The sequence below is a fragment of the Cricetulus griseus genome, chromosome X, assembly GCF_003668045.3.
Source record: "Cricetulus griseus strain 17A/GY chromosome X, alternate assembly CriGri-PICRH-1.0, whole genome shotgun sequence".
Lineage (NCBI taxonomy): Eukaryota > Metazoa > Chordata > Mammalia > Rodentia > Cricetidae > Cricetulus > Cricetulus griseus.
In genome coordinates this window covers 45,816,888-45,843,033 of record NC_048604.1, presented here as the reverse complement: position 1 = coordinate 45,843,033, position 26,146 = coordinate 45,816,888, and the positions used below count along the sequence as shown (strand labels likewise).

Below are 26,146 nucleotides of genomic sequence, written 5' to 3'. Positions count from 1 at the left end.
CCAATGACTAAGAATAGTTATTGCTTGGACGGGCAGTCGTGGTGCACACCTTTAATCCCAGCACTTGGAAGGCAGAGGCAAGAGGATCTCTGTGAGTTGGAGGCCAGTCTGGTCTACAGAGCGAGTGCCAGGACAGCCAGAACAACACAAAGCAACCTTGTCTCAGGGGGAAAAATAAGAATACTTATTGCCCTTGCAGAGGACCTGGGTTCAGTTGCCAGCACCTACATGGTGGCTCACAACCGTCCATAACTCACATGATGTTCATTTATACAACATCAAATAAATCTACCCCCCCCCAAAAAATAGCCTGACATGGTGGCACACTCCTTCAGTCCCAGCACTGGGGAGGCAGAAAGAAGCAGGTGAATCTCCAGCCGGGTATACATAGTGAGTTTCAGGACAGTCAGTGTTACATAGACCTTGTCTCAAGAAAATACTAAAAAGAAAAAAGAGAGAGAGAGAGGAGGAGGGAGGGAAAGAGGGAGGGAGGGGAGGGAGAGAGAGAGAGAGAGAGAGAGAGAGAGAGAGAGAGAGAGAGATTAGAGATTGATTCTAGGGACTTAGGATTTAACTCAGAGAAAGTGTTTGTGTTTAATATTCAGCATGATGATAAAAATAGTAATATTGTGAATGTGTACACAAAAAACTCAGTATAGCTACTTTTGACTGAAATTGTGCCTATCCTAATTGCTCTAAAGACTCTCAAAATCCAAGCTCAAACCACTACTGCAGTGTTCTTGAGCCCTTATGGTGCTATCATGGAAAAACAGGCCAGAGACTTTTGGGAACCTAATCTTCAAGCAGGGTTGCCTCTCCCAGCCTTGATGCAGAGGGAGGAGCTTGGTCCTGCTTCAACCTTGATGTGCCATGCTTTGTTGACTCCCTGAGGCCTACTCCTTTCTGAATGGACATGGAGGAGGAGTGGATGGGGAGAGGAAGGTGGGAGGTTGGGGTAAGAAATGGGAGGAGAAGAAGGAGGGGAAACTGTGGTTGGTATGTAAAATAAATGAAAACAATTTAATTACAAAGAAACAGCCCAGAGAGTTCACCTTTGCTCTTTTTCCCTTTTCTCTTCTCTAGTACCCTCCTATGTGGATTGCCAACCTACTCCTTTCTCCCCCTCGTAAACTTTCCCCTTTGCCTTCCACCCAGTCAGCACCTCCCATCTTGATGTTCTCTGTTGTGCTGTGCACAGGGCTAGGTGAGTCAGAAGAGCTCAATAAATACTTGATGAGCTGAATCTCACCACCTTGCCTACTGCAAGGGAAAGGACTTTTCTTCCTTCAGTGTCCCCACCTACTCCACACATCCAAGCAAACTCCTTTAAAGCACTTCTGTCCTTCAGGGAGGCCGAACCCTGAAGGGTAAAGAGAGAAAGAAGATTAAGGAAGCCAAAATAAAATTATTTAGCCATTAACCCCTTTATATTCCTTTAATCTAATAAAACATGCTCTTTTAGAAAAAGAGAAACCATTACATCTGTAGGAGGAATAAAAAAACAGCTCACATTGTAGTAAAGGTTAGACTCTTCAAGCAGAAAATCTGTAAGTGGGCATGTCATGGGTGATAGGAAGTATTGTTGAATTAGATAAACACTGGAACCAAGATAACCTTTTTACTTAACCTTATTATCAGCAAACAAAACCACAACAAAGGGAAATATCTAGAAAATTTTCAAACCTTAGTCTGATGCAAGAAAAGACATGTGAGAGACTACAGAACTCATTCTTAGCAGTACATGTATTGGGGGCCTGGAAAGATAGCTCAGTGGTTAAGCGTGGTTACTGATCTTGCAGACGACCCACGTTCAAGTCCCAGCACACATATCTGACAGCTCACAACTGCCTGCAACTCCAGTTCCAGAGGTCTGATGCCATCTGGCCTCCACATATACACATGGTACACATCAATTCAGAAAGACACATATGTATACACATAAATTTGATCATTTTTTACAAAAAAAAATGTGTTAAAATTATCTGACAAGGTTGGCTTAGTTCTACTCAACAGCACTTTCTAATGCCTGTTAGAACTATGATAGAGGCTCTGAGGGATAGCATACACATATCATACCCTCGAAGATTGAATTTAGGGGAAAGATAAGACTCACTTAATAAAAATACACAACAACCAGAGCATTGGTAGCTCTAGGAAGGCAGCCATCATTTTAGAAGCCAGGGGAAAGGACGTGAGAACTGGGTTTGAGTGCCTAAGCTATATATCCTCTGGGGATGTTGAAGGCTTCAGCATGACAACAGGAACAAAACATTCAGGGCTCATCAGCATGCAGGCCTGGCCACATGGGAACGTGCAGACACAGCCACGACATTGCAGATGATTAGATCGATCCCAAAATATAGTGGATGGTCTGGAAGGCTGCCTTGAGCAGTTTAAGGTGATCCCTGTAACAATGGGAAGTTAACAGAAGAATTTTTCCTGAGATGTTTCCTCAGGAGAACTCAGGCAGCATGTAGAAGCTGAGGGGGACTGCCACCATCACTACAACCTACCATAATAATTTCTAAAAATCTTATCAGGGCCATTATGAACCATAATTTGCTGGGGTGACGGAAACAAAATGTGGATTTCCAATCCGTGTCTTCATACCTACCCAACTGTAATCTCAAGGCAGGGTGGGATATGTGTGTGTGTCAGGAATTCCTGGGTCTGTAACAAGTATCTCACATGATGCACATCTTACAATGTGATCCCAGTGATCAGGGGAGAGGGATAAGTGATAAAAGGTTTGCTGTGCAACCATGAAGACTGAAGATTAGATGCCCAAAACTCACGGAAAAAAAAAAAAAAAAACAGCACTTGGGAGAAAGAGACTGGAGATCCCCAAGGCAAGCTGGCTAGCTATATTAGCTGAATTGGCAAAACACCCTTCCAGAGTAAGAGTTACACAGCCTCCACATATGCATACATACATACATACACAGGTGAGCACACACAGAGACAAAAACTCATACCCACATTGACCCACACAACATACATCTACACACTCAAAGGGAAAAAAGAGTTTTTAAAAATTGAATCCCAACACATACCATAAGAAAATTCATATGAATTTTTTTTTTTGGTTTTTCGAGACAAGGTTTCTCTGTGGCTTTGGAGGCTGTCCTGGAACTAGCTCTTGTAGACCAGGCTGGTGTAGAACTCACAGAGATCCGACTGCCTCTGCCTCCCGAGTGCTGGGATTAAAGGCATGCACCACCAACGCCTGGCTCATATGAATTTATTGAACTAAAAAACAAAGAATCAAACCAGCCAGGCATGGTGTCTGTCCTGTAATCTCAATACTTGGAGGCAGAGAGACAGGAGGGTTGAGAGTTCAAGGACATTCTTGACTATATAGAGAGTTTGAGGCCAGTCTGGGCTACAGGAGACCATTTATAATTTTATATACACCTGTCCCCAGGTACTGGCAAGATGGCTCTTGGCACTTGCTATCAAGACTGACAACCTGAGTTCAAGCCCTAGGACCCACATAATGAAAGAAGAGAACTGACTCCTGCAAGTTGTCTTCTGATCTTCATGCATGTACTGTGGCACCCACAAACACACCAACAGGTAAGACATAAGTAAGTGTAATAAAAATAAATAAAATAAGGGGCTGAAGAGATGGCTCAATGATTTTAGAGCGATAGCTGCCCTTGCAGAGGACCTGAATTCATTCCCCAGCACCCACATGGTGGCTTCCAGCCATTCATAACTCGAGTTCTAGAGATTCTAATGTCCTCTTATGACCTCCTCAGGCACTGCATGCATTTGGTGCACATACATACATACATGCAGACAAAACACTCATACACATATAAGAAAAATCTAAAAAGAATGCACCGGAACAGAACCTAAAGAGATGGCCCCGTGGTTAAAAGCACTTGCTGCTCCGTAGGTAAGAGCACGTTGCTGCAGATGACCTGAATTGAGTTCTTAGCACTGAGAATGAGAAGCTCACAACCATTTGTGCTCTAGCTCCTACAGATCTGATGCCCTCTTCTGCCCTCTGTTGGCATCCACACTCACTTGGCATTCACACAGATCATACACATACATATAAGTTTAAAGATTAGAATAATATTTTAAAAATGAACTGGAACAAAGACTAGAAGTGCATGAAATGTTCACAGCTCCCCGGATAATGGCCTGGGGGATTGTGGTGATCTGAATGAGAATGGCCCCCCAGAGGCTCATATATTTGAATGCTTAGTCGTCATCAGCGAGTGGCACTGTTCTACAGAGATTGGGAGGTGTGGCTTTTTTTGAGGAAGTTTGTCACTAGGAGTGGGCTTTGAGGTTTCAAAAACCCATGCAAGTCCAAGTCTCTCTCTCTCTCTCTCTCTCTCTCTCTCTCTCTCTCTCTCTCTCTCTCTCTCTCTCTCTCTCTCTCTCTGCCTGCAGGTCAGGATGTAACTGTCAGCTACTGCTCCAGTGTGTGTCTGCCTGCTGCCATGATCCCCACCATGATGATAATGAACTAAACCTCTGAAACTGTAAGTCAGCCCCCAGTTTGCCTTGGTCATGGTGTCTCTTCACAGCAATAGAACAGTGACTAAGAAAGGGGTTATGTTAGTTACTTTTCTGCTGCTATGATAAAACATCATAGCTAAGGCAATTTATAAAAAGAAAGCCTTTATTTGAGTTTAGAGTTCCAGAGGGTTAGAGTCCATAAGCATGGCAGCAGGGGACAGACGTAGAGCTGGAACTGAGAGCTGACATCTCAAACCACAAGCAGGAAGCAGAGAGAACAAACTGGAAATGGCACATGGCTTTGGAACCCTCAAAACTTGCCCCAGAGACATACTTGTGTCATCAAGCCATACCTCCTAAACCTCCCCCAACAGTGCCACCAACTGGGACCAAGGATTCAAAAGATGAGACTGCAGGATATCTCATTAAACCCTTCCTCCTATAAACTGCTTTGCTCATGGTGTTTTACCATAGCCATAGAAAAGGAGCTAACATGGTGTCAGTCATTCGTTCACTGCATTTCCATTTCCACACATCCCAGTTTCTCCAGAGTGAACATGTATTACATTGATAATAAAGAAAAAATGTGATTGTCCAATCTTGGTGAAGTTCCTGTAGTCCAGGTTCTGAAATGGAGGACAAAATTTTATCAGTAAATATAGAAAAGACTCTGGAGAACTAACTTGTTAAGCAAATTTAAGAGACTGGCATGCAAGAAATATCAATCCTAGTAACAGAAATATTCTTTTTGTAATTTTTTATTAGTTCAAATTAGGAGAAACCTTGTTTTACATATCAATCCCTTCTCACTCTCCCTCCCCTCACCCCACCCCTACCCCCCCCCCCCGACCGACCCCCCACCCCATCCACCTCCACTCCCCAGGCAGGGTAGGGCCTTAGACCTGGACTTCCTAAAGTCCACCACATCATCCTGGGCCGGGCCTAGGCCCTTCCCCATGTGTCCAGGCCAAGAGTGCATCCCTTCACGTGGGATGGGCTCTCCAAGTCCCTTCTTACACCAAGGAAAAATACTAATCCACTACCAGGGGCCCCCTAGAGTGCAGAGGCCTCCTTATTGACATCCATGTTCATGGGTCTGATTCAGTCCTGTGCTGGCCTCCCAGACAGCAGTCTGGGGTCCATGTGCTCCCCCTTGTACAGGCCAGCAGTTTCTGTGGGTTTCTCCAACCTGGTACCGACCCCTTTGATCTTCATTCCTCCCTCTCTGCAACTAAGTTCCAGAGTTCAGTTCAGTGTATATCTGTGGGTGTCTGTCTCTGCTTCCATCAGCCACTGGATGAGGGCTCTAGAATGGCATAAAAAGTATCATCAGTCTCATTATAGGGGAAGGGCATTTAGGTTATCCTCTCCAGCATTGCCTAGATTGTCAGTTGGTGTCATCCTTGTAGGTCTCTGGCAATCTCCCTAGTGCCAGATCTCTCCTCGGACCTATAATGGCTCCCTCTAATATAGTATCTCTCATCCTGCTGTCCTCTATTCTACCCCCAACTCAATATTTCTGCCCCTCCATTTCCTCCTCTCCTTTCCTCTTCTCCTCTCATTCTGGCAGCTCCCTCTCCCCTACCCTCATGCTCCCAATTAGCTCAGGAGATCCTGCCCCTTCTCATTCTCAGGGGTCCATGCATTTTTCCCTTTGAGTCCTTCATGTTTCCTAGTTTCTTTGGTGAAGAGGATTTTAGGCTGGTAATCCTTTGCTCTATGTCTAAAATTCATATGTGAGCAAGTACATACCATGTTTGTCTTTTTATGACTGGGTTACCTCACTCAGGATGGTTTCTTCTAGTTCCATTCATTTGCCTGCGAATTTCAAGATTCCATTGCTTTTTTTCTGCTGAGTAGTACTCCATTGTATAAACGTACCACATTTTCTCTATCCATTCTTCAGTTGAGGGCCATCTAGGTTGTTTCCACGTTCTGGCTATTACAAACAATGCTGCTATGAACATAGTTGAACAGATGTCCTTGTTCTATGAACGTGCATTATTTGGGTATATGCCCAAGAGAGAAATTGCTGGATCTTGAGGTAGACTGATTCCCATTTTTCTGAGCAACCGCCATACTGATTTCCAGAGTGGTCTTACAAGTTTGCACTCCCACCAGCAATGGAGGAGTGTTCCTTTTTCTCCACATCCTCTCCAGTATAGATTGCCATTGGTGTTTTTTATTTTAGCCATTCTGACAAGTGTGAGGTGGTATCTCAGAGTTGTTTTGAGTTGCATTTCCCTGATGGCCAAGGTTTTTGAGCACTTAAGTGTCTTTCAGCCATTTCAGATTCCTCTGTTGAGAATTCTCTATTTAGTTCTGCACCCCACTTTTTAATTTCATTGTTTGGTGTTTTGGAGACTAGCTTCTTGAGTTCATTGTATATTTTGGAAATCAGCCCTCTGTCAGATGTGGGGTTGGTGAAGATCTTTTCCCATTCCGTGGAGTGTCGTTTTTTCTTACTGACTGTGTCCTTTGCCTTACAGAAGCTTCTCAGTTTCAGGAGGTCCCATTTATCAATTGCAGATCTCAATGTCTGTGCTACTGGTGTAATGTTCAGGAAGCAGTCTCCTGTACCAATTAATTCAAGGATATTTCCCACTTTATCTTCTAGTAGGTTCAGTGGGGCTGGATTTATGTTGAAATCTTTGATCCATTTGCACTTAAGTTTTGTGCTTGGTGATAGACATGGATCTATCTGCAATCTTCTGCATGTCCGAACCCAGTTGTGCCAGCACCATTTGTTGAAGATGTTATCTTTCTTCCATTGTATAGATTTAGCATCTTTGTCAAAAATAAGGTGTTCATAGGTGTGTGGGTTATTATCAGGGTTTTCAATTCGATTCCATTGGTCTATCTGTCTATTTTTGTGCCAATACCAAGTTGTTTTCAGAACTATGGCTCTATAGTAGAGCTTGAAGTCAGAGATGGAGATGCTTACAGAAGATCCTTTATTGTACGGAGTTGTTTGGGCTATCCTAGGTTTTTTGTTTTTCCATATAAAGTTGAGTATTGTTCTTTCAAGGTCTGTGAAGAACTGTGTTGGGATTTTGATGGGGATTGCGTTGAATGTGTAGATTGCTTTTGGCAAGATTGCCATTTTTACTATGTGGATCCTACCTATCCAAGAGCATGGGAAATCTTTCCATTTTCTCGTATCTTCTTTAATTTCTTTCTTTAAAGACTCAAAGTTCTTACTGTACAGGTTTTTCACTTTTTTGGTTAGTGTTACCACAAGATATTTTAGGATGCTTGTGGATATTGTGAAGGGTGGTGTTTCTCTGATTTCTTTCTCATTGGATTTATCATCTGTATATAGTAGGGCTACTGATTTTTTTAGTTAATTTTGTATCCTGCTACTTTGCTGAAGTTGTTTATCAGCTGTAGGAGTTCCCTAGTAGTTTTTCGGGTCACTTATATAATCTATCATGTCATCTACAAATACTGATCTCCTTTTATCATCTAATTGCTCTAAGTAGAACTTCAAGTACAATATTGAAGAGATATGGAGAGAGTGGTCAGCCTTGTCTTGTTCCTGATTTTAGAGGAATCTCTTTGAGTTTCTCTCCATTTAGCTTGATGTTAGCTGTTGGTTTGGTGTATATTGCTTTTATCATGTTTAGATATGTTCCTGTTATTCCTGTTCTCTCCAAGATCTTTATCATGAAGGGATGGTGGATTTTGTCAAAGGCTTTTTCAGCATCTAGTGAGATGATCGTGTGGTTTTTCTTTTTCAGTTTGTTTATATGGTGGATTACATTGATGGATTTTCGTATGTTGAACCATCCTTGCATCCCTGGGATGAAGTCCATTTGATCATAGTGGATGATTTTTCTGATGTATTCTTGGATTCGATTCGCCAATAGTTTGTTGAGTATTTTTGCATCAATGTTCATGAGGGATATTGGTTTGTAGTTCTCTTTTTTGTTGTATTTTTATGTGGCTTGGGTATCAAAACAATTGTAGCCTCGTAAAAAGAGTTTGGCAATGTCCCTTCTGCTTCTATTGTGTGGAACAATTTGAGGAGTACTGGTATTAGCTGTTGTTTGAATTTCTGGTAGAATTCTGCAGGGCCATCTGGCCCTGGGCTTTTTTGGTTGGGAGGCTTTTGATGGCTACTTCTATTTCATTAGGGGTTATAGGAGGGTTCAGCCTCTGGAGGAAGCCGGATGACAGAGAGCGGTGGGTGGACAAGGGTAGGGTGTGTCTGAACTCAGGGTGGGCCTTCCAGTCTGGGCAGGTCCACTCTTGTCCAGGAGTGGGGGTTCAGGCAGAAGCGAGCAGGGGTTGATGGGAAAGTTGGGGGAGGGCAGAGCAGTGCCCAGATTCACTTGAGGTTTGGGCACCCACCAAAGGACAGACAGCAGAGTGTACAAGGGTGAGGTGTGTCCAGACTCGGGGTGGGCCTTCTTGTCTGGGCAGGTCCACTCTTGTGTGGTGGGGATTCAGGCAGAAGCGAGCAGGACTTGATGGGGGAGGTTGGGGGCCCGAGAAGCTCCCAGACTCATCTGAGGCTCGGGCACCCACTGCAGGACCAACAAAAATTCCTATGGGCATTAATGTACCAGGAAAACATGTCATTTGAACAGGTAGAGCTCAGTGTTTTGAGGTAGCTCTGTCACTAAATAATTTGTGACAAGTCAACCGACCTAGTGTTCCTTTTACTCAAAAAGTTCCTCATAAACACTGACTCTCCAATGTTCTTCTTTTCCACCACCTCTAACTAGTCACTAGAATCTTCTGTCATTACAATATTGCCTGCCTCCTATCCTCATTATGCGTCACTGTTTCCAAGGTAACACTTCATCTTACATGAATTACATTGTAGGCTCCCAGGTGAGATATTGGAAAGCATCTTAATCTCATCTTCAGTCTATCTACAAATTATATTTACCAGAAGTTGCTCCTGGGTAGAGTCACAGATGGCTAGTTTTATCCACTGTAAGCTGCATTTAAAAAAAATTTTTTTTCAGTTGAGGAGTCTATCATTTCCTGATTTTTGTGTCTAATCTTTTTTCTAAAGTGTATTTCCTGGGTTTAGAGATGCATGTTACATTGGGAGCTCTTTGGCTCTCGATAAATGTCAAGAGGTTTTGAAGAGAACACTTGGGAGAATGGCACTACCCTCTTAGCAAAATAAAGAATTCAGGAAGGGAATCTTTTAAGAGTAAGAAAAGATGAAGGAATATGGATAGAAGGTCAGCGGACGTGTACATTATGAGTTAATATAAAGCAAAAGCCCTTATATTTTGTGTAGGAGGTATTACCCTGGAAACTGTCACCAAACTAACTAGCTCCTTCATACTTCTAGTTTCTAGGGTAACACAGATATTTACTATATTACATTTACACGGCTTGTATTAATGTTCATTTTCTCACTTCCTAGGGTCTTAACCCTTTACTTTTTTTATAGTGCTCAAATTTGCAATTCAATGTTCCCAGCATTCCAGCACTGACAGCTCATCCCTCACAGCTAGATGAAGAGAATAACCTAGGAACATCGATCCCACACCCTGCTCCACACCGGAGCACTATCAGTACAAGAATCTCAGCCATGTGACTAGGACTTAGTACCAAAAGCACAAATCCTCCAGCTACCCAGAGGCTGTAATTTATATTCTTTCCAAATCGCCATCTTCAGCAAACCCGTAATAAAGACACTAGCTTCTCTTCTCTTTCCTGATGATGATGTGCTCCTCGATTTCTTTCAAGTGTTATTGTTAGGTTTCAAGGGATGCTAGGACTGGATTGCTTTAGAGATTTGCTGCTTGTATGTCCCACAATTCTGTGAAGATACTGGTGGGGGAAAGACATTTGGTCCCGTCCCTCCAGCTGAGCTGTTGAAGTGTGTGTGCTATGTAGCTCTTAAACTCTTAAAGGGGGAATAGCTCCCATAGCCCAGACTGACTTTAAATTCCTCAGGTAGTTAAAGATGACCATGATCTCCCGATCTTTCCACTTGCATCTTCCCAGTACCAAAGTTATGGGTGTGCACAGTCACATCTAGCTGCTTCCTAGTTCTTTTTTTTTCTGATGATGTGGTAGTTTGAATGTAATTGGCCCTCAAAATTTCATAGGGAGTGGCACTATTAGGAGGTGTTGCTTTGTTGGAGTGGATATGGCCTTGTTGGAGAAAGTGTGTCACTGTGGGTGTGGGCTTTGATGTCTCAAATATGCTTAAGCCATGTCCAGTGTCTCAGTTTACTTCCTGTCGCCTTTGGATCAAGATGTAGGGATCTCAGTGCCTTCTCCAGCACCATGTCTTTATGCACAATGCCATGTCCTGCCATGATGATAACGGACTGAACCTCTGAACTGTAAGCCAGATCCAATGAAATGTTTTCCTTTATAAGAGTTGCTGTGGTCATGGTGTCTCTTCACAGCAATAGAAACCCTAAGATAGATGAGGTCTTCGTATGCAGCCATGGTTGACCTGGCACTCACAAGGTAGACCAGGCCAACCTCTAACTCACAGATATCTGACTGTCTTTGCCTCCTGAGTGCTGACATTATGTCCCACCACACCCAGCTTTTAAACTTGTTTGTTACCTAAATTTGTAATTTGGATATTTTCCACCCTGAAAGAACCCAATCTCGCGTTGGAAGTAAAAATGATCATCCAGAACAGCCCTTGTTGTAATAAAAGATACCCAGTATTTGTTAGACACTTGATTTGTACATGAGGAGCTGCCTAATTTACAGAAGAGAACATTGATAGCTGAACTATATGTAAAATAATTGAAACATACAAATGAATAAATCACATATCCAAGATCACACAGTAAGTGATAGAACTAGACTTTAAAGTCATCTGTCAGATGTTAATTTCCCACTTTAATTTTTGAACATTTAACCAATGATCCTCAAACTTTGGTTTGCATCAACATTCCTAGGAAGATCCTTTAAAATTCAGATCCCTGGTGCCTGTCTGTGAGTCAGAATGATTACCAAGGGATTGCAGTTTAAGGTCATTTTAGACCTTATAACTATATATATCAGGATTAGATGTATAGGTAGATCTGAAAAAGTGCTTGTCTTGCAAGCATAAAGACCTTTATTTGATGCCCAGAACTCACTTTTTTAAAAAAGCCAGGCATGATGATGGGCTTGGTAGTATACATCTTTAATCCCAACATTCACGAGGCAGAGGCAGGTGGATCTCTTTCTGAGTTCAAGACCAACCTGGTCTACCTAGCAAGTCCCAGGCCAATCACATAGTGAGACCCTGTCTCAGCAAAAAAAAAAAAATGCATGTGCACATGCATGCATAAACACGAACACACATAAAAAACAACTAAAAACTGCTACTCAAATGGTGAGGTCTCGTCTCCACAATTTCTGATTGAGTAAAGCAAAGCATTTACATTTCAAACAAGTTTCCAAATGATGTTGAGGTAGCTGGATCTTGAGGATCCCATTTGGAAGACCTTTGTTTTGTACTCCATCATCTCCCATGAAGGATAAATGAACCTATCATTGTGTGACGACTAAACCCTTATGTGAAGGAGTGGGCTTGCACTCTCCCCTGTGCTTTATGCTCAGTGCTCAGGGGGCATGGAGAACTGATCTGCCTCTCTCAACAACAAAAAAACCTAGAAACTGGCTAGCTATTCTACTCTAGAGGAAAATACAGTGCATAGAGTGTGCTCATGGAACACAACATTTCAGGAAAGGGATGGCCATGTGCTCAATTTCTGACCTAGTCCTTACTGCTACTAAATGCTGCTAGCTATACAGTGTAATCTTTATCCTCTTTTTGAAGTAACTCACAGAGTTAACACTGAAGAGCGGCATTTGCCAAGCATAGCTACCCTGTCAGTTCAGGATTTAATACAACTGACACATCTAGCCTGATCCTGTGGAGGGTCTCGATTAGCACCACCTTAGGAAGCTGAGGAAAGAACCATTACTGTGCAAGCACTCCTTGGGAGCTGTTGTTCACACCTACCTTGTAAAGAACATATATTGCCTACAGTAGACAGGCAGAAACAGGAGATAAGTATTTTACTGAGGCACAGCTGAGGTCTCTGCATTTTCGGACAACAAAGCATAGGGCAGTACTCATTAGTGGGGCTGGGCATGAAGATAATTAGTAAGTTCTTGAAAACTGCCAATACTCAATGGCGACTATCTCTCTTCAGACAGCACACACACACACACACACACACACACACACACACACACATATATATATATATATATATATATATATATCCATCCCCTCTTACTTGAAACAAAAGACAAGCGCATCTAGATGGCAGGGAGTTCTGTCTGTCTGCCAGCTACGCTGTTGCTGTCAGACATTGGTTGGGAGTGCAGGAAGAATCTGGGTGGCAGAAGTGCCTAGGAAAAGATAAATTAACTTGTCAACTCTTTCCTCTCTTGATAGCAATAGAGTCTTCCTCAGATAACGTAATCCAAGGTGGTTAAGAGCTAGCAGTGGGCAAGAAAATCATCTCTACAGCTAGGTGTGGCAGTATGTAATCTCAGCATTTGAGAGGCTAGGCAGGAGATCACAAATATGAGGACCATCAAAAAAAAAAAAACAGTAATGCAAGATAGGCTTGGAGCTGTGTTACTTATGATAATATGACCTTGGATAAATGTCCTAAACTCTTGGAGTCCCAATTTTCCCATTTTTAAAAGTCAGTACAGGGTCTGGGGAGATGGCTCCCTAATTAACATTGCATATAGGCTGGGCTCAGTTCCCAGCTTCCACAAAGCAACACTCCACTGTATGTAACTCCAGTTCCAACAGATATGACACCTTCTTCTGACTTCCATAAGCACGGCACACATATGGTTCACATCCATATTTGTAAGCAAAAAAACCTCACACACAAAACTAAAAGAGTTAACATAATGATAGAACTCAACGGACTTGTTTTAGAGCCTACCTGGTGTGTCAAATGGACTCATTCTATTTTAGCAGTGCTGGAAATGGAGCTCAGGACATCCAACATGCTTGACAAGTATTCTTCCACGGAGCTGCATGGGCCTAGACTCTTGTGTGGAATGCACTGTAGTTACACAATGCCTAACACAGAATGATTACTCCCTGATGATAGTGATAAAATTAGAGCATGCCCCTTCAGCCTATAGAGAGAGCCATGAAGGAGTGATGCTGTGTGAGATGTGGAATTGAACCCATTCTGTTGTGGATCCCATGGTCTTTTTATTAAAATCTGTTATGAGGCAAAAGACTGGAAAACATACACACATGGGGGATGGATAGACAGACAGACAATAAATCATGGAGACTTGTGTCATACAGGAGCCAGTTTTCTATGCTGGCACAGGCACAACCTTAAATTTCTGCTCTCAAAATCAATACCATTCAAACATCAGGGTAATCCTTCCTAGCTCATGCTCTTCTTACTTGAAATAAAAGGCAAGCACACCTAGAGGGCTTGAAGGTCTGTCTGTCTGTGAGCTATGCTGTTGCTGCCAGACATTGGTTAGAAGTGCAGGAAGAATCTGGGTGGCAGACGTGCCTAGGAAGAGAAAAGACAAATTAACTGTCAGCTCCTTCCTCTCTTGATAGCAATAGAGACTTCCAAAGCAATGATTACTTCCAAATAGTAATAAGCATGGTTTCTTTGCTTCTTTGGGGGCTCCATTTCATGGTTTCTTTGACAAGTGATGAGTGTCTGTGTAGAATATTATTTTAAGAAGTGTTACATTTGTTTATGCTGTGGAATATCCGTTTAATGGTGCAAAGATATGTTGCATTTGTTTAACTCCGTGAAGCTCTGTTACTTTGCGGTCTAAAACACCACATTGGTCTAATAAAGAGCTCAATGGTCAATACCAAAGCAGGAGAAAGGATAGGCAAGACTGGCAGACAGAGAGAATAAATAAGAGAAAAAAGAGATCAGAAGCAAGGGAGGATCAAGGAGTAAAAAAGGAGGAGAGGAGGACACAGGGAAGCAGCCATCTAGCTACACAGTAAGAAGTAAAAAAGGTATACAGAAATAGAGAAAGATAAAAGCCCAGAGGTAACAGATAGATAGGATAATTTAAATTAAGAAAAGCTGGCTAGAAACAAGCCAAGCTAAGGTCGGGCATTCATAAGTAAGAATAAGTCTTCATGTGTATTTGTTTTGGGAGCTGGGTGGCCGGCCCAGCAAAAGAACAGAAAGTAAAATTATAAAAATAATTTTAAAAAACAGCTAAAAGGATGATTCCATTGGTGTCTGCAGGCTAGGCAAATGTTTAAAAATGTGTTTTAACAAATAGAGTAAGATAGGAGAAAAGGAGTAAGGTGTAGTTATTGGGAGAGAGACAAAAATCATGATTTGCAGTTGATTTGGTTGTCTATATGGAAAATACTCAGGGAGAGTCAACTGAAACATGAATAGATTTAAGGAGAGAAGAGAGATTCAGAAAAGAGTTCAGCCAAGTGACTGAAAACAGTCAACAGATTTCCTGTAAGCCAGCCACATTGAGTTAGGATAAAATGGGTGGAATGTTTTCATGAAGATGACATGAGGATAAAATCAATAATAATATGATCTCTAGTATCAGCCAGATATGGTGTTGTAAACTTTTAGGTACAGCTGGTTGGGAGGATGAGACAGGAGTATCATTTGAACCTAAAAATTCTCGACTATCCTGGGCAACACAGTGAGAGCTCATCTTAATGAATGAATAGGCTATGTGTTAGACTTTATAACTCTGTGATAAAATATGTGGCAATCAACAACTTACAGTAGTAGGGACTTAATTTGGCTCACGGTTTCAGTCCTGTCCAGCTGGTTTCATTGTTGTGAGTTTGAGAGGCCAAACACTATGATAGGAGCATACAGTAGCCCCTCCACCCTCAAGGCAGAAAGGAAGCTCAGACAAACTGGAAGCAGCCACAGCAAAATCTAGACCCCCTCCACCCATACACACACCAAGGACATTTCTTTGGTGACCTGCTTTCTCTAATTGGACCCTACTTCCCAAAGCTTCCATCAGCTCCCAAAATAAGGCCACCAGTTGCAAACCAAGATTTTAACACATGAGCTTGTGGGGAACTTTTCATAGAAAAAAAAACCCTAAAAGTAACATAAAGAAAACATGGGAGTGGGGTATATAGCTCAGTTAGTAGAATGCTGACCTATCATGGACAAAGCCCTAACCAGTAGCACTACATAAACAAGATGTGGTGGCACACACCTGTAATCCCAACACTCAGGTAGGAGGATCAGAAGTTCAAAGTCATCCTCAACTACTCATAGCAAGTTTGAAGCCAGCCTGGGCTACAGGAGAACTTTTCTGGAAAGGAAGGAAGGAAGGAAGGAAGGAAGGAAGGAAGGAAGGAAGGAAGGAAAAAAGGAGGGAGGGAGGGAGGGAGGGAGGGAGGGAGGGAGGGAGGAGGGAGGGAAGAACAACAGCATTTTGTGTGTACTACTTAAATATTTTATAGTTTCTTCACATAAATAGGGAAGAATTAGGAGCGATTTCTCAGTTGAGGTTCCCTTTTCCCAAATAAGCCTAGGCTATGTCATTTGAAAAAAAATCTACCCAGTAAAGAATGATACAGATTGTTATAGAGACATACTTCAGGTCTCACTCCCACAAAAGTGGATGTCACACTCAGGATTAGAGGAGGGTCCAGTCACTAACCTAGTGAACTCCATGTGAACTTCTTGGGGACTCCATCTTTACTTGCTTTCCATCTTTCTGAGTTCTCCTGAATCTTTTTCTGCTAGAGCTAACTAGAATCCCACCAACTCTAGATGTGATTGATGACAGTCTTAAGACAAAATGTCCAAACTACTCCCTAAGCAAAAGAAAATAGTGTACCTAATATAGAACTGCATGATTGATCTTGAGTGACTAAGCCAACATAATGATTAATCAGAGCATGAGCAGGCCAAGATGGTACGAACTACACATGGTGTGGTGGTTTGAATGAGAATGTCTCAATTGGCTCATATGTGTGAATACTTGTCCCCAGGTGATGGAACTGTTTGAGAAAAATTAGGAAGTGTGGCTTTGTTAGAAGAGGTGTGTCAAAAGACTTGTGCTACTCCCAGTGAAGCTCCCTCTTCCTCCTGCTTGTTCATCCTATCAGCTCCCAGTTCCTGATGCCATGCTATTGCTTGGTCATCAAAGGCTCTAACCCTCTGAAACTGAAAGTGCAATTAAGCACTTTCTTTTATAAATTGCCTTGTTAATGGCGTTTTATCACAGCAGTAGAAAAGTAACGGAGACGCACAGCAACCCCCAATTCTCGCCTTCGTTTCTTTTTCCTATACAACACCAACACTGTTATAAGCACTTTGAAGCTATAATCCTAGCATTTGGAGGCAAGGGGTTCACAAGTTCAACACCAGCCTTGGCTACACAGCAAGACTCTAAAAAACAAAGCAAAACAATCAATCAAAAACACAGAAGACAGATTTTAGATCATCAGGCTCATGTTATTACCAGTACAATCATACTGATGATCAAACTCCTTGCCAGCCTTTGCTATGCACTGCTCAATTATTTGAAGAGCTGATTAAGGCAGGATCCCATTGGCAGTCCATGAAGTTAGAAATTTTGCCTTAGCTCGGGAATATAGTGATAAAAATTCTAACCAGATAATAAAACCTGGGTATAAAACATACTAAAGTAGTCAAATTCAGAAAAAGTAATAATTTACATATGCCTTTTTCTTAAAGAGGCATTAAGGAAAAGGTCAATTCGAATGCTGACCACTAGAAGCATTAATAATATGTCTTCATAGTGGAATCCTGAGTTATTTTTCTCTTATATCCTTTAGCATTTTACACATTGTAAAGTATGTATCATTTCTATTATCATGTCATTTGAGATGGAAATACATCATATGCAATACATTATATATAATCAGTCACTTAACTATGAAACATAGTCTTCCCTGACTGCTCATTTTACTGACATGTTCAATGTAGGATGTTTGAAAAACAAATTGCAAATATTAACATTTCATACTTTGGTGCATTCCTTCCAGTCATTTATTATGTGTATGAAAATAAACAGATTCTACTGTCTGCTATGTAACAGCAAGCCCATTGTTAGCAGGATCTGCATCTCTCTTTCCGTGTACTCCTACAGTGCCTAAGTTACAACAAGGCTTTAATCAGTAGGGAATGACTCCATGGCTCTTCTTTCCCAGACTTATCCAGGGAATGGAACAAAAAGAGATTCATTTGAAGGCCAGCCTAATCTGCAAAGCGAGTTCTAGGACAGCCAGAGCTGATATCAGGGAAACCCTATCTTAAAAAACAAAAAGGACTCATACTGGTACCTTGTGCTTGTGATATGGATTTGGGTTGAGAAGGGCTACTTTGTGGCCCAGAACCATATCTGCAAGAACATAGGCCTAGCTTCGAAACTCAAGGTAAGTACTGGCATCTTCAAAGTCTTTCCAAATCAGTGGTAACAATGAGCACATTGCTCATTTTTCTGAGCACAGAACTGCCTGGAAAAAAGAGATACACATCCCCAGAACGTCAGCAGCAGGATAAAAACCTGACCTACATAGACAGCGGGGAGAACACAATGTCCTTGGAGTTCTAACTCCATTCAAGCAACCTCTGGTGCTCAGGGCACCATGATGGAGTTGGTTTGTGGCAATATGCAGCATTCAGGACCCAGCACACCACTATGCTGGCTTCAGGAAGATGTAGGAGTATAGAGAATGTTTATCATTGCCACATCACACATTTAAAGCTGATAGGAGCCTTCCAGTCTATGACTGTCCAATCCAAGGAAGCTGATCTGAAGGAAGTTCTCTTCCTCTTTGGCCTAGTAATAGGAAGATAAAAACTCGCTTATAATGGAGAGATTCCTTAGGCTACATGCTTCAGATTATTTCAGATGATGTTTCTTGTCTTTTAGTTACCAAAGGAAGTCACCAAGAGCAGAGGGCCCAATTTCCCTCAATGGAATTGATTATGATGACCTATTTGGTATATAAATGATGGAATTCAGTATGGGTCACCAGGTCCACACCATTTCAGAGGGCTTAGGCTCAGGGTACCTGTTATGATGGCTAACCTTCTTTATTAACTTGATGGGATTTAGAATCACCATGGAAACGTACCTCTGGGTGTGTCTATAGGGGTGTTGCCAACATTTTTCTTTTCTTTTTCTGAGGTGTGTGTGTGTGTGTGTGTGTGTGTGTGTGTGTGTGTGGTGTGTGTGTCGTATATGTACCTGAGTACATGTGGAGGCTAAAGGATGATGTCAGAATATCTTTCTCAGCTGCTGTTCCAACTTATATGTTGAAATAGGGTCTCTATTGAATCTGGTACTCACCAGTTTTGTCTATTTGGACAGCCAGCCAGCCAGCCCTCAGGATCTACTTGTCTCCAGTTACCCAGGTTTTCCTTATCCCATCATCCTCCTGTGCTCCTCACACTATGATGGTGTTACAAGTGTGTGCTGTCATGCTTGGCTTTTGTATAGGTGTGTTGAACTGAACTCAGATCTTTGTGCATGCACAGCAATTATTTTACCCACTGAGGTATCTGTCTCCCCATCCCCTAGAAAAGTTTAGCTGAGGAAGGAAGACACGAGTATGTAGCACGAGTCTAATTGGTCTTAAAAATAAAAACCCGGAGCCAGATATCAGGGTAAATGCTGAAAGATCAGAGAGACAAAGGAGCCAGCTACAACCACCCATTACCTCGCTAACTTCTCAGCTAAAAAAGGGGGGGCTGAGCTCCTGTCTATGCCCAGCCTTATTACTTCCTGTCTGTCTGTACAGACCTCCAGACCTCCATGGTTAACTAGTGGCTAGCTCTGGCCTCTGATCTCCAGGCAAGCTTCATTTGTTAGAGTATAAACAAAATATCGCCACAGAAATATGTGAAACACTATTCAATGGGGGGTGGGGTGGGGACTGGAGCAAGCAAGCCAAGCATCCAGCCTGCTTCCTGACTGTAGACAACATATGACCAGCTACTTAATAGTCCTGCCCAATACCTTCACTACCATGATGGACTGTGCCCTAAAACTGTGAGCAAAATAAACTCTTAAGCTGCTTTTCTTGGGCATTTTGTCACAACAGAGTAAGGGAATCCTTAACATTACACCCGTGAATGGAAGGAAGGAATGTTTGAGATGACATTGGGAGGAAGACAAACTCTTTGAAGGAAATTTGTACTGATTCTGTAGTGTTTACCTTTTCCCCTTTCTTTCTTCTTCTTCCTCCTCCTCTTCCTCCTCCTTCTTCTTCAAATACTTTTGTTTGTTTTTGAGGCAGAGTCTTGTACTATAGCCCCAACAGGTCTGAAATTTACTATGTAGCTTAGGTTGGCTTTGAACTCATAACAATCCTCTTATTTCAGGTTTCTGAGTGAGTGTTGGAGTTAGAGACAGGAACCCCTCAGCCCAGCTTGGACTAGTTAGGTGGGAGGAGTATTAAGGATTGGTGACTAAGATGGAAAGAGACCTCTGAGTCATAGTGAGGGTATAGACTTGAGGAGGCTAATCTTGGATGTCATCTTGACACATCTGGGAAGAGGGAACCTTGGTAAAGGTATTGCCTCCATCAGATTGTCCTGTGGATATGTATGTAGAGCATTTTCTTGACTGCCAATTGATAGAGGAGGACCCAGCCCAATGTGGGCAGTGCCATCCTTGAGCAGATGGTCCTGGGTTGTATAAAGAGCTGAGTCAGCCAGGGAAGGCAGCCAGTAAGCAGCATTCCTCCAGAGTCTCTGCTTCAGTTCCTGGATCAAGGCTCCTGCCTTAGTTCCTACTCTGGCTTCTCTCAATGATAGGCCAAGAAGAATAAACCTTTCCCCGCCCCCAAGTTGCTTTTGATCACAATTTTTAGAAAGTAACTACAACAAGATTCAACCTGCTTGAGCAGTGCCACTGGAGTCCTGCTTGTGTCTCTGGGGTGAGCTCCAGTCAGACCTGGGTTGTCATCACCCAGCTTGCCCCATTACCCTCTGCCCTAACAAAGAGACACATCACCCTCTGACCACTGACCATTCCTGTGAAGTCTAGAAGGCTTTTCAGATCCTGGTGTGTCACCTCCGCCTTCATTCTCAGTGGGAGTTTTACACTGGCTGTGTACTCTACATATCTGAGACCCCTGGACACACTTTTGGTCAGCAGAGCAACAAATCTTATCAGAGGCTCTGATGTTCATTTTATCCCCTCCCAGAGTAAACAAAGACTTCTTGTGTTTAACGAAACCAAATGAGCCTGGCTTCTAGAAATAATTGTCTAGTCATTTGAATCCTCTCAATGTTCCCATCCATAAATGGGGGTTCATACCTAGCTCACGTGTGTGTGTGTGTGTGTGTGTGTGTGTGTGTGTGTGTGTGTGTGTGTGTGTGTTAATCGAATTAATACAAGAGCAGTTTCTTGCCCCTACCAGACAGATGCTGAACATTGGTTTTTGCAATAGAGTATCAAAGGAGGAAAAAGTCATACCTACCTGGGCATGTATCAGGGAGGCTTTATGGAGGTGGTTGATGCAAAGGTTATTCAATGAAGAGTAAGGACAATAACCTAATGACTAGGAAGGAGAAGGAAAAGGAGTGAGCAAAAGTATGGGGGGGGATAGGAATGCTCAGGTAGGATGGGGCAGTGAGTGGGTCGGTAAGGGATGGCACCTGGCAGTGGGGCCTATTGAAAAATAAATCTTTGAGAAACAGAATCAAAATGTAAAAAAAAAAAAAAAGTGGGGGTTGGTTATCATGTAGCAAGCTCTTCACAAACTGAGTTTGGTCTCCAGCCCCAATGTGAAGGCTTTTAAATGCTAACTATAACATGGTTTTTCGGGAAGTAGAAGATAAATCCTCCCATTGCTGTCAATCCTGAGAACTTAATGGTTTTACAATTTTTCTCTTTTCTTTTTTGGGGGAGGATTATTTTTCAGAGGGGTTCTTGGTAAGTAACCCAGGGTGGCCTTGTAGCCCAGGCTGGTCCAGAACTCACCATCCTCCTGCCCCAGCCACCAAAATACTGGGATTTGTCCTTGAGTGTTAACTCTTTCAGACACCAATGACTTCAGAAAGACCGATGGTTTGATTGAAGGAAATGATGAGGTTTGAAGTGGGGAGTGAATAACTGAAGGGTAGCTGTGAGGGGGGGATTAGAAGTGCACCTGGTGAAATAGTAGACAAGATGTATTTCTAAATTCCTCCTTCCTGGTGCTGAACGCGGAGCATAAATTGCCTATTTTGCACCTAGGAATTGGAAGTTCCCGTCTCAGTTCATGGCTTCTTTTCAACTTCTTCAAGGTCCTTTACGCCAGGGAGGTGCAAGCGTAGGGCATTAGGACCCAGAGATTGTTGTAGTGAGAGTGGTTGAATCTCAATCTCTCAATTTTTCTCTCCAGCTCCCTCCTCTCCCTTTGTCATTCCCTCTGCCTGCTGCCTCCGCAACGTGCCTCTAGCTCTCCCAGTGCTAACTGCCTGCGCCTTGACAGCGCAAAGCAGACGGATTAGTTGGGAACTGCCTTGGCGACCCCATGGCATCCCCACGAACCATAACTATCATGGCCCTCTCAGTGGCCCTGGGACTCTTCTTTGTTTTCATGGGGACTATCAAGTTGACCCCCAGGCTCAGCAAGGATGCCTACACTGAGATGGTAAGTGATGTATACAAGCGATGAGAAGCGCACCGCTATGGGATTGTGACTGCCTCTCCTCCTTTCTTTCTCCGCTCTGGTGCCTTTCTCTTAATCTCTTCCCCAACCCCGGACCCTCCCTTCTCCCTAACAACTTTACAGCTCGGAAGGAACAGCTGGACAAGAGCGATTTCGTTGTGGGCTATGCCGGGAGCAACTGTTTTGGTGCCACTGCATGCCAGCTGGGGGAGGGGCTGCCCAGCGAGGACCCCCCAATTTTGTGTCAAGCAGGAGGCTGAGTCCTGCGTAGCACCTGTCATCGACCGACGAGCCCGTCCCTCTTCCCAGCACACACCCAAAGTCCCAGCCACAGCCAGGCTGCAAGTCTGAGTCTTTCCCTCTAAGCAAAGAGTTTAGCTAGCCAGAGTTTATTTATTTTAGGGAGGAACAAAGGGGAAAGAGAAGAAGAGCTGGGGGTGGGGTGAGGAGACAGGTTCCTAAAGCTACCAGTTTGTAGGGGCTAGCTAGGTATTCTTCTTCATCCCATGTGCAGAGCTGACAGTATTCCCTTAGGCACCCGGGCACGATCTGGATCTTGGAGACAAAGCACTCTTGCCCCAAATAAAGGTCACTGGGCTTCTTCTGCTTCTGCCCGTTCCCTGGAGGGGAAAGCTGGATGTTTTGTTTTATTTTATCTTGTGTGTAGGATAATCTACAAAATCTATCAAGTCTGTTCGGACTCTCCTGCAAAACCGTCTGAAATCCCTACCATGCCTCCGGTGGCTGCCCAGAGCCAGGCCCTCTGCAGGTTTCCTCTCTGCAGAGTTCGAATGCCCGAAGGTGACTGGCCAAAACAGCTCTGCAAACTGGGGGCTGGGCTGCCTTTCCCAGTTAGGTGCGATGAGGACTTATGGCGTGGAGTACTAGGAGATAGCAAGAGATGTTTCCAGCACTTTCGGGTTCTCCCCTCCGCCCGTCACTTTGCCTATTCGATTCCCGGCCCCGGTTGTAGGGAACCTGCTTCTGGAAACCCTTGCCAGAATGCCAGTAATGGGAGTAAGCACATTACTGGGCTCTCAAGGTCAAGATGGGAGTGAGCTTAGGGGAGAACAGAAGGAAGAGAGAAAAGAGGCAAGAGGGTCTCTCCTTTAGGGCCGAGGCAGGAAGGAATAGCCTCATACACTGAGAAGGATCAGTTACTCTCCTAGAGCTCACTGCAGAGCTTTCCAGGGACCCTCAACATGAGCTGCAACTGGATGGAAGTCTGGCAAATGGTAAATGTTCCGAAAACACTTGCACACAGCTCTGGCGTGAGCGGTCTGTTTCTTCCTTACCACGGGATTACTCTTGGGTGTGTGTGTGGGGGGGGGGAGGTGGCTGAGGTCTAGCCCCAGTGGCAAATCCTAATATGCTTCTCTTTCTCATCTCCCCTCCTCCCAGTATGTTAGACCAGATGGAATTGAAAGCAGGTCAAAATAAGTAGCCAAGGCTGCCTGCACTGGGGAAGGGGGTAGGGTGGGGAGCAGAAGCCACCAAAGGGCTTGAAGAGGTTGGAATACAGGGAAGCAGTGGAGGGGAAATGCTTTTCTGCTTTTGTCTTTGCTGGATTAGTTTGGTGTTTGATTTTAAATGCACGAATGCGGTCTTGTTTTACTTTTCACGTGTACATTTATTTATACATTTGTGCGTGTGCACCAGAGGTATTTTGAGCTTTCCCTTTCTTTAGGGACATAGCTTTCTTCACTATGCTTCCTGTACTCTGAACCTTGCCCAGCTGCCTTAGAGAGGGACCCCCCCAAGCTGCACCCTAAGTACAGTGTTAGGCTCTGCAGGCAATTCGGCTAAGATGGAGTCAGCATCGGGAAGCTTCCTAGCAGCTTGGCAGGAGCTCATGAGGAGTACTAGCCACAAATGGGTTTAGAGTGAGCCTCTTCCTAGGGAGTGGAGCTGTCTATTGCAGCCTAATGAAAGCAAGAGAAAACAGCCTGAAGGTCTCCTGGCATATGCAGAAAAAGATTTAAATTGGTGTACTCTAACAGAGCAGTAGGGAACAATTGTGTGTGTGTTTGTGTGCGTTAGCTCACTTCTGTGTTTCTGTACTATGGGGCTTTTGGAGGGGTGGAAATCTAACTGGGAGGTAGATGTCGCAGTGGTATGGAGCTTAAAGAGGATTTCCAGACTGCTCTTTCCCAGGGTCTCCTCCTGCGCTGAGTGTGTCAGGTTGTGGCTGCTGATAGCTTTCTGACATAGGGCCCACTGCATAGGTCCCAGTTTTAACCATTTGAAAGGGAGGCAGTATTCAGTTCTTGAGCAAAATGTGCTCAATATACATCTGTTGACAGCACCCAGCATGCTAAGGCAAGAGACTTGGAAGTTCGAGGTTAGTTCGGAGTATATAGTAAGTCCCTGTCTCCAAAAGAAATATATATATATATATTATATATATATATATATATATATATATTTGTGGGATGGATGGGTGAACAAATGAGTCAAAAGAATCATTGTAGCATTTCCTCATCACCATCCTTCAGTCTTTTCTGGTTTATTCTCGATTATGCAGTTCAGAAACCATTTCTTGTTTCTAAGAAGGGGCCAATAGTCCTTCAGAACACCAAACTTAGGACAGATGGAATGATTATTTCCCATTTTGGAGTGACTTCTCTGCACTAATGGAGTTAGTCATATGTTGACTTCAGTGGTATTTCTCATAAGATGTCAAGGTGGTGATGGGCGGTGCTGGTGCAGTTATTTTATTTATTTAGAACACCTCTGTGATTCATTTTATTAGCACTTTCTGTTTTACTAATAGATAATTGGAGCTCACCAGGTTTAATGATTTATCCAAGATCATAGGAGAAGCTATTGTTAGAGAAGAGATTAGAAAACCATGTGCATAAGGGGTCATTGAATTTTCTTTTGGTTGACAAAACCTACAATTGACTCTTAAAAAATCTGACATTCTTCCTTTTTCTTTTGTATGAGTTCAATCCCCCAATGTATATTTTGGAGGGTTGTTTTATTTACGAACCAATTTTTCAAATTTAGACTTATACTCTTATGCATTTTTTTTCTTTTTCTTGTTGGTCTTTTGAGACAGGGTTTCTCTGTAGATTTGGAACCTGTCTTGGAACTCACTCTGAAGACAAGGCTAGCCTCAAACTCACAGAGATCTGCCTGCCTCTGCTTCCCAAGTGCTTGGATTAAAGGTGTGTGCCACCACTGCCCAGCTTCTTTTCTATTTTTTTAACCTCTATTTTAAAGGCATTATATTCTACACATGTGGAGGACACTTTTAATCCCAACAATTGAGAGGCAAAGGCAGATGAATCTCTCTGAGTTTGAGGCCAACCTGAGCAAGTTCCAAGACAGCTAGGGCTACATAGAAAGACCCTGTCTCGATAACAAAATACACAAAGGTATTATGTTTTCTTAGATATTATTCCCTCTATGAAGAATAACTGGAGAAAACGCTAAAAAGCAAACAAAAGACTATGAACTTTTCTTCTGGCTTCACTGGAAAATACAGGAAATATTAGTGGGAAGAGTGCAGGGTTTGCATTCATTCAATCCAGATCTAGAATTCTGGCACTCTTGGTTTCCTTATTTGTAACATGGGAATAAAAATTCCTACCTCAAAAGGTTGTAAACATTAGCAGAGACAGCATGCTTATAATGTATGCTTGCTACAGTAGACATTCAAGGAAATCTTTGAGTAGGTAATGGTGATAATTGATTCTATTTTATGCAGTCGTTTTTCTAACTAATTCGAATGGTCATTTAAGGGGCAAGAATCAAGTGTACAGAAGAAGAAAATGTACTTTCACTTGCTCTTATGCACAACCTTTATGCAATCAGATAATATTGAAGAATCCACTTGCTGCTGTGTAATGCAGTGTCTCTCCTACAGAATTAGCACATGCATCTCAGAATAATCCATATGCTCTGTGTTGTCTCATACCTCCCCCAGATTAAGGAAGTGTTATTAGACAGTCTTCTATATCCCAAGTGAACCCTGCAGGATCGAAGCCGCCCTTGACTGAATGCCTCATTAGTTCACTTGAATTGGAAGACAATGCTTACAGATGCTGCGAGGCAGTTTCCTGTGCAGGGACT

The 26,146-nt window shown here is 43.0% G+C and overlaps 1 protein-coding gene across 1 annotated transcript in view; it reads left to right on the top strand.

Moving 5' to 3' along the window:
• The window catches only part of Tmem35a (transmembrane protein 35A), a 35,397-nt gene that overhangs the window by 2,843 nt on the left and 6,408 nt on the right, over positions 1–26,146 (top strand). The window contains exon 2 of the mRNA XM_027432872.2: positions 3,425–3,576. Coding sequence (XP_027288673.1) covers positions 3,541–3,576 — 36 coding nt within the window. The 5' untranslated portion in view covers positions 3,425–3,540. The remainder of the gene's footprint in view (positions 1–3,424; positions 3,577–26,146) is intronic.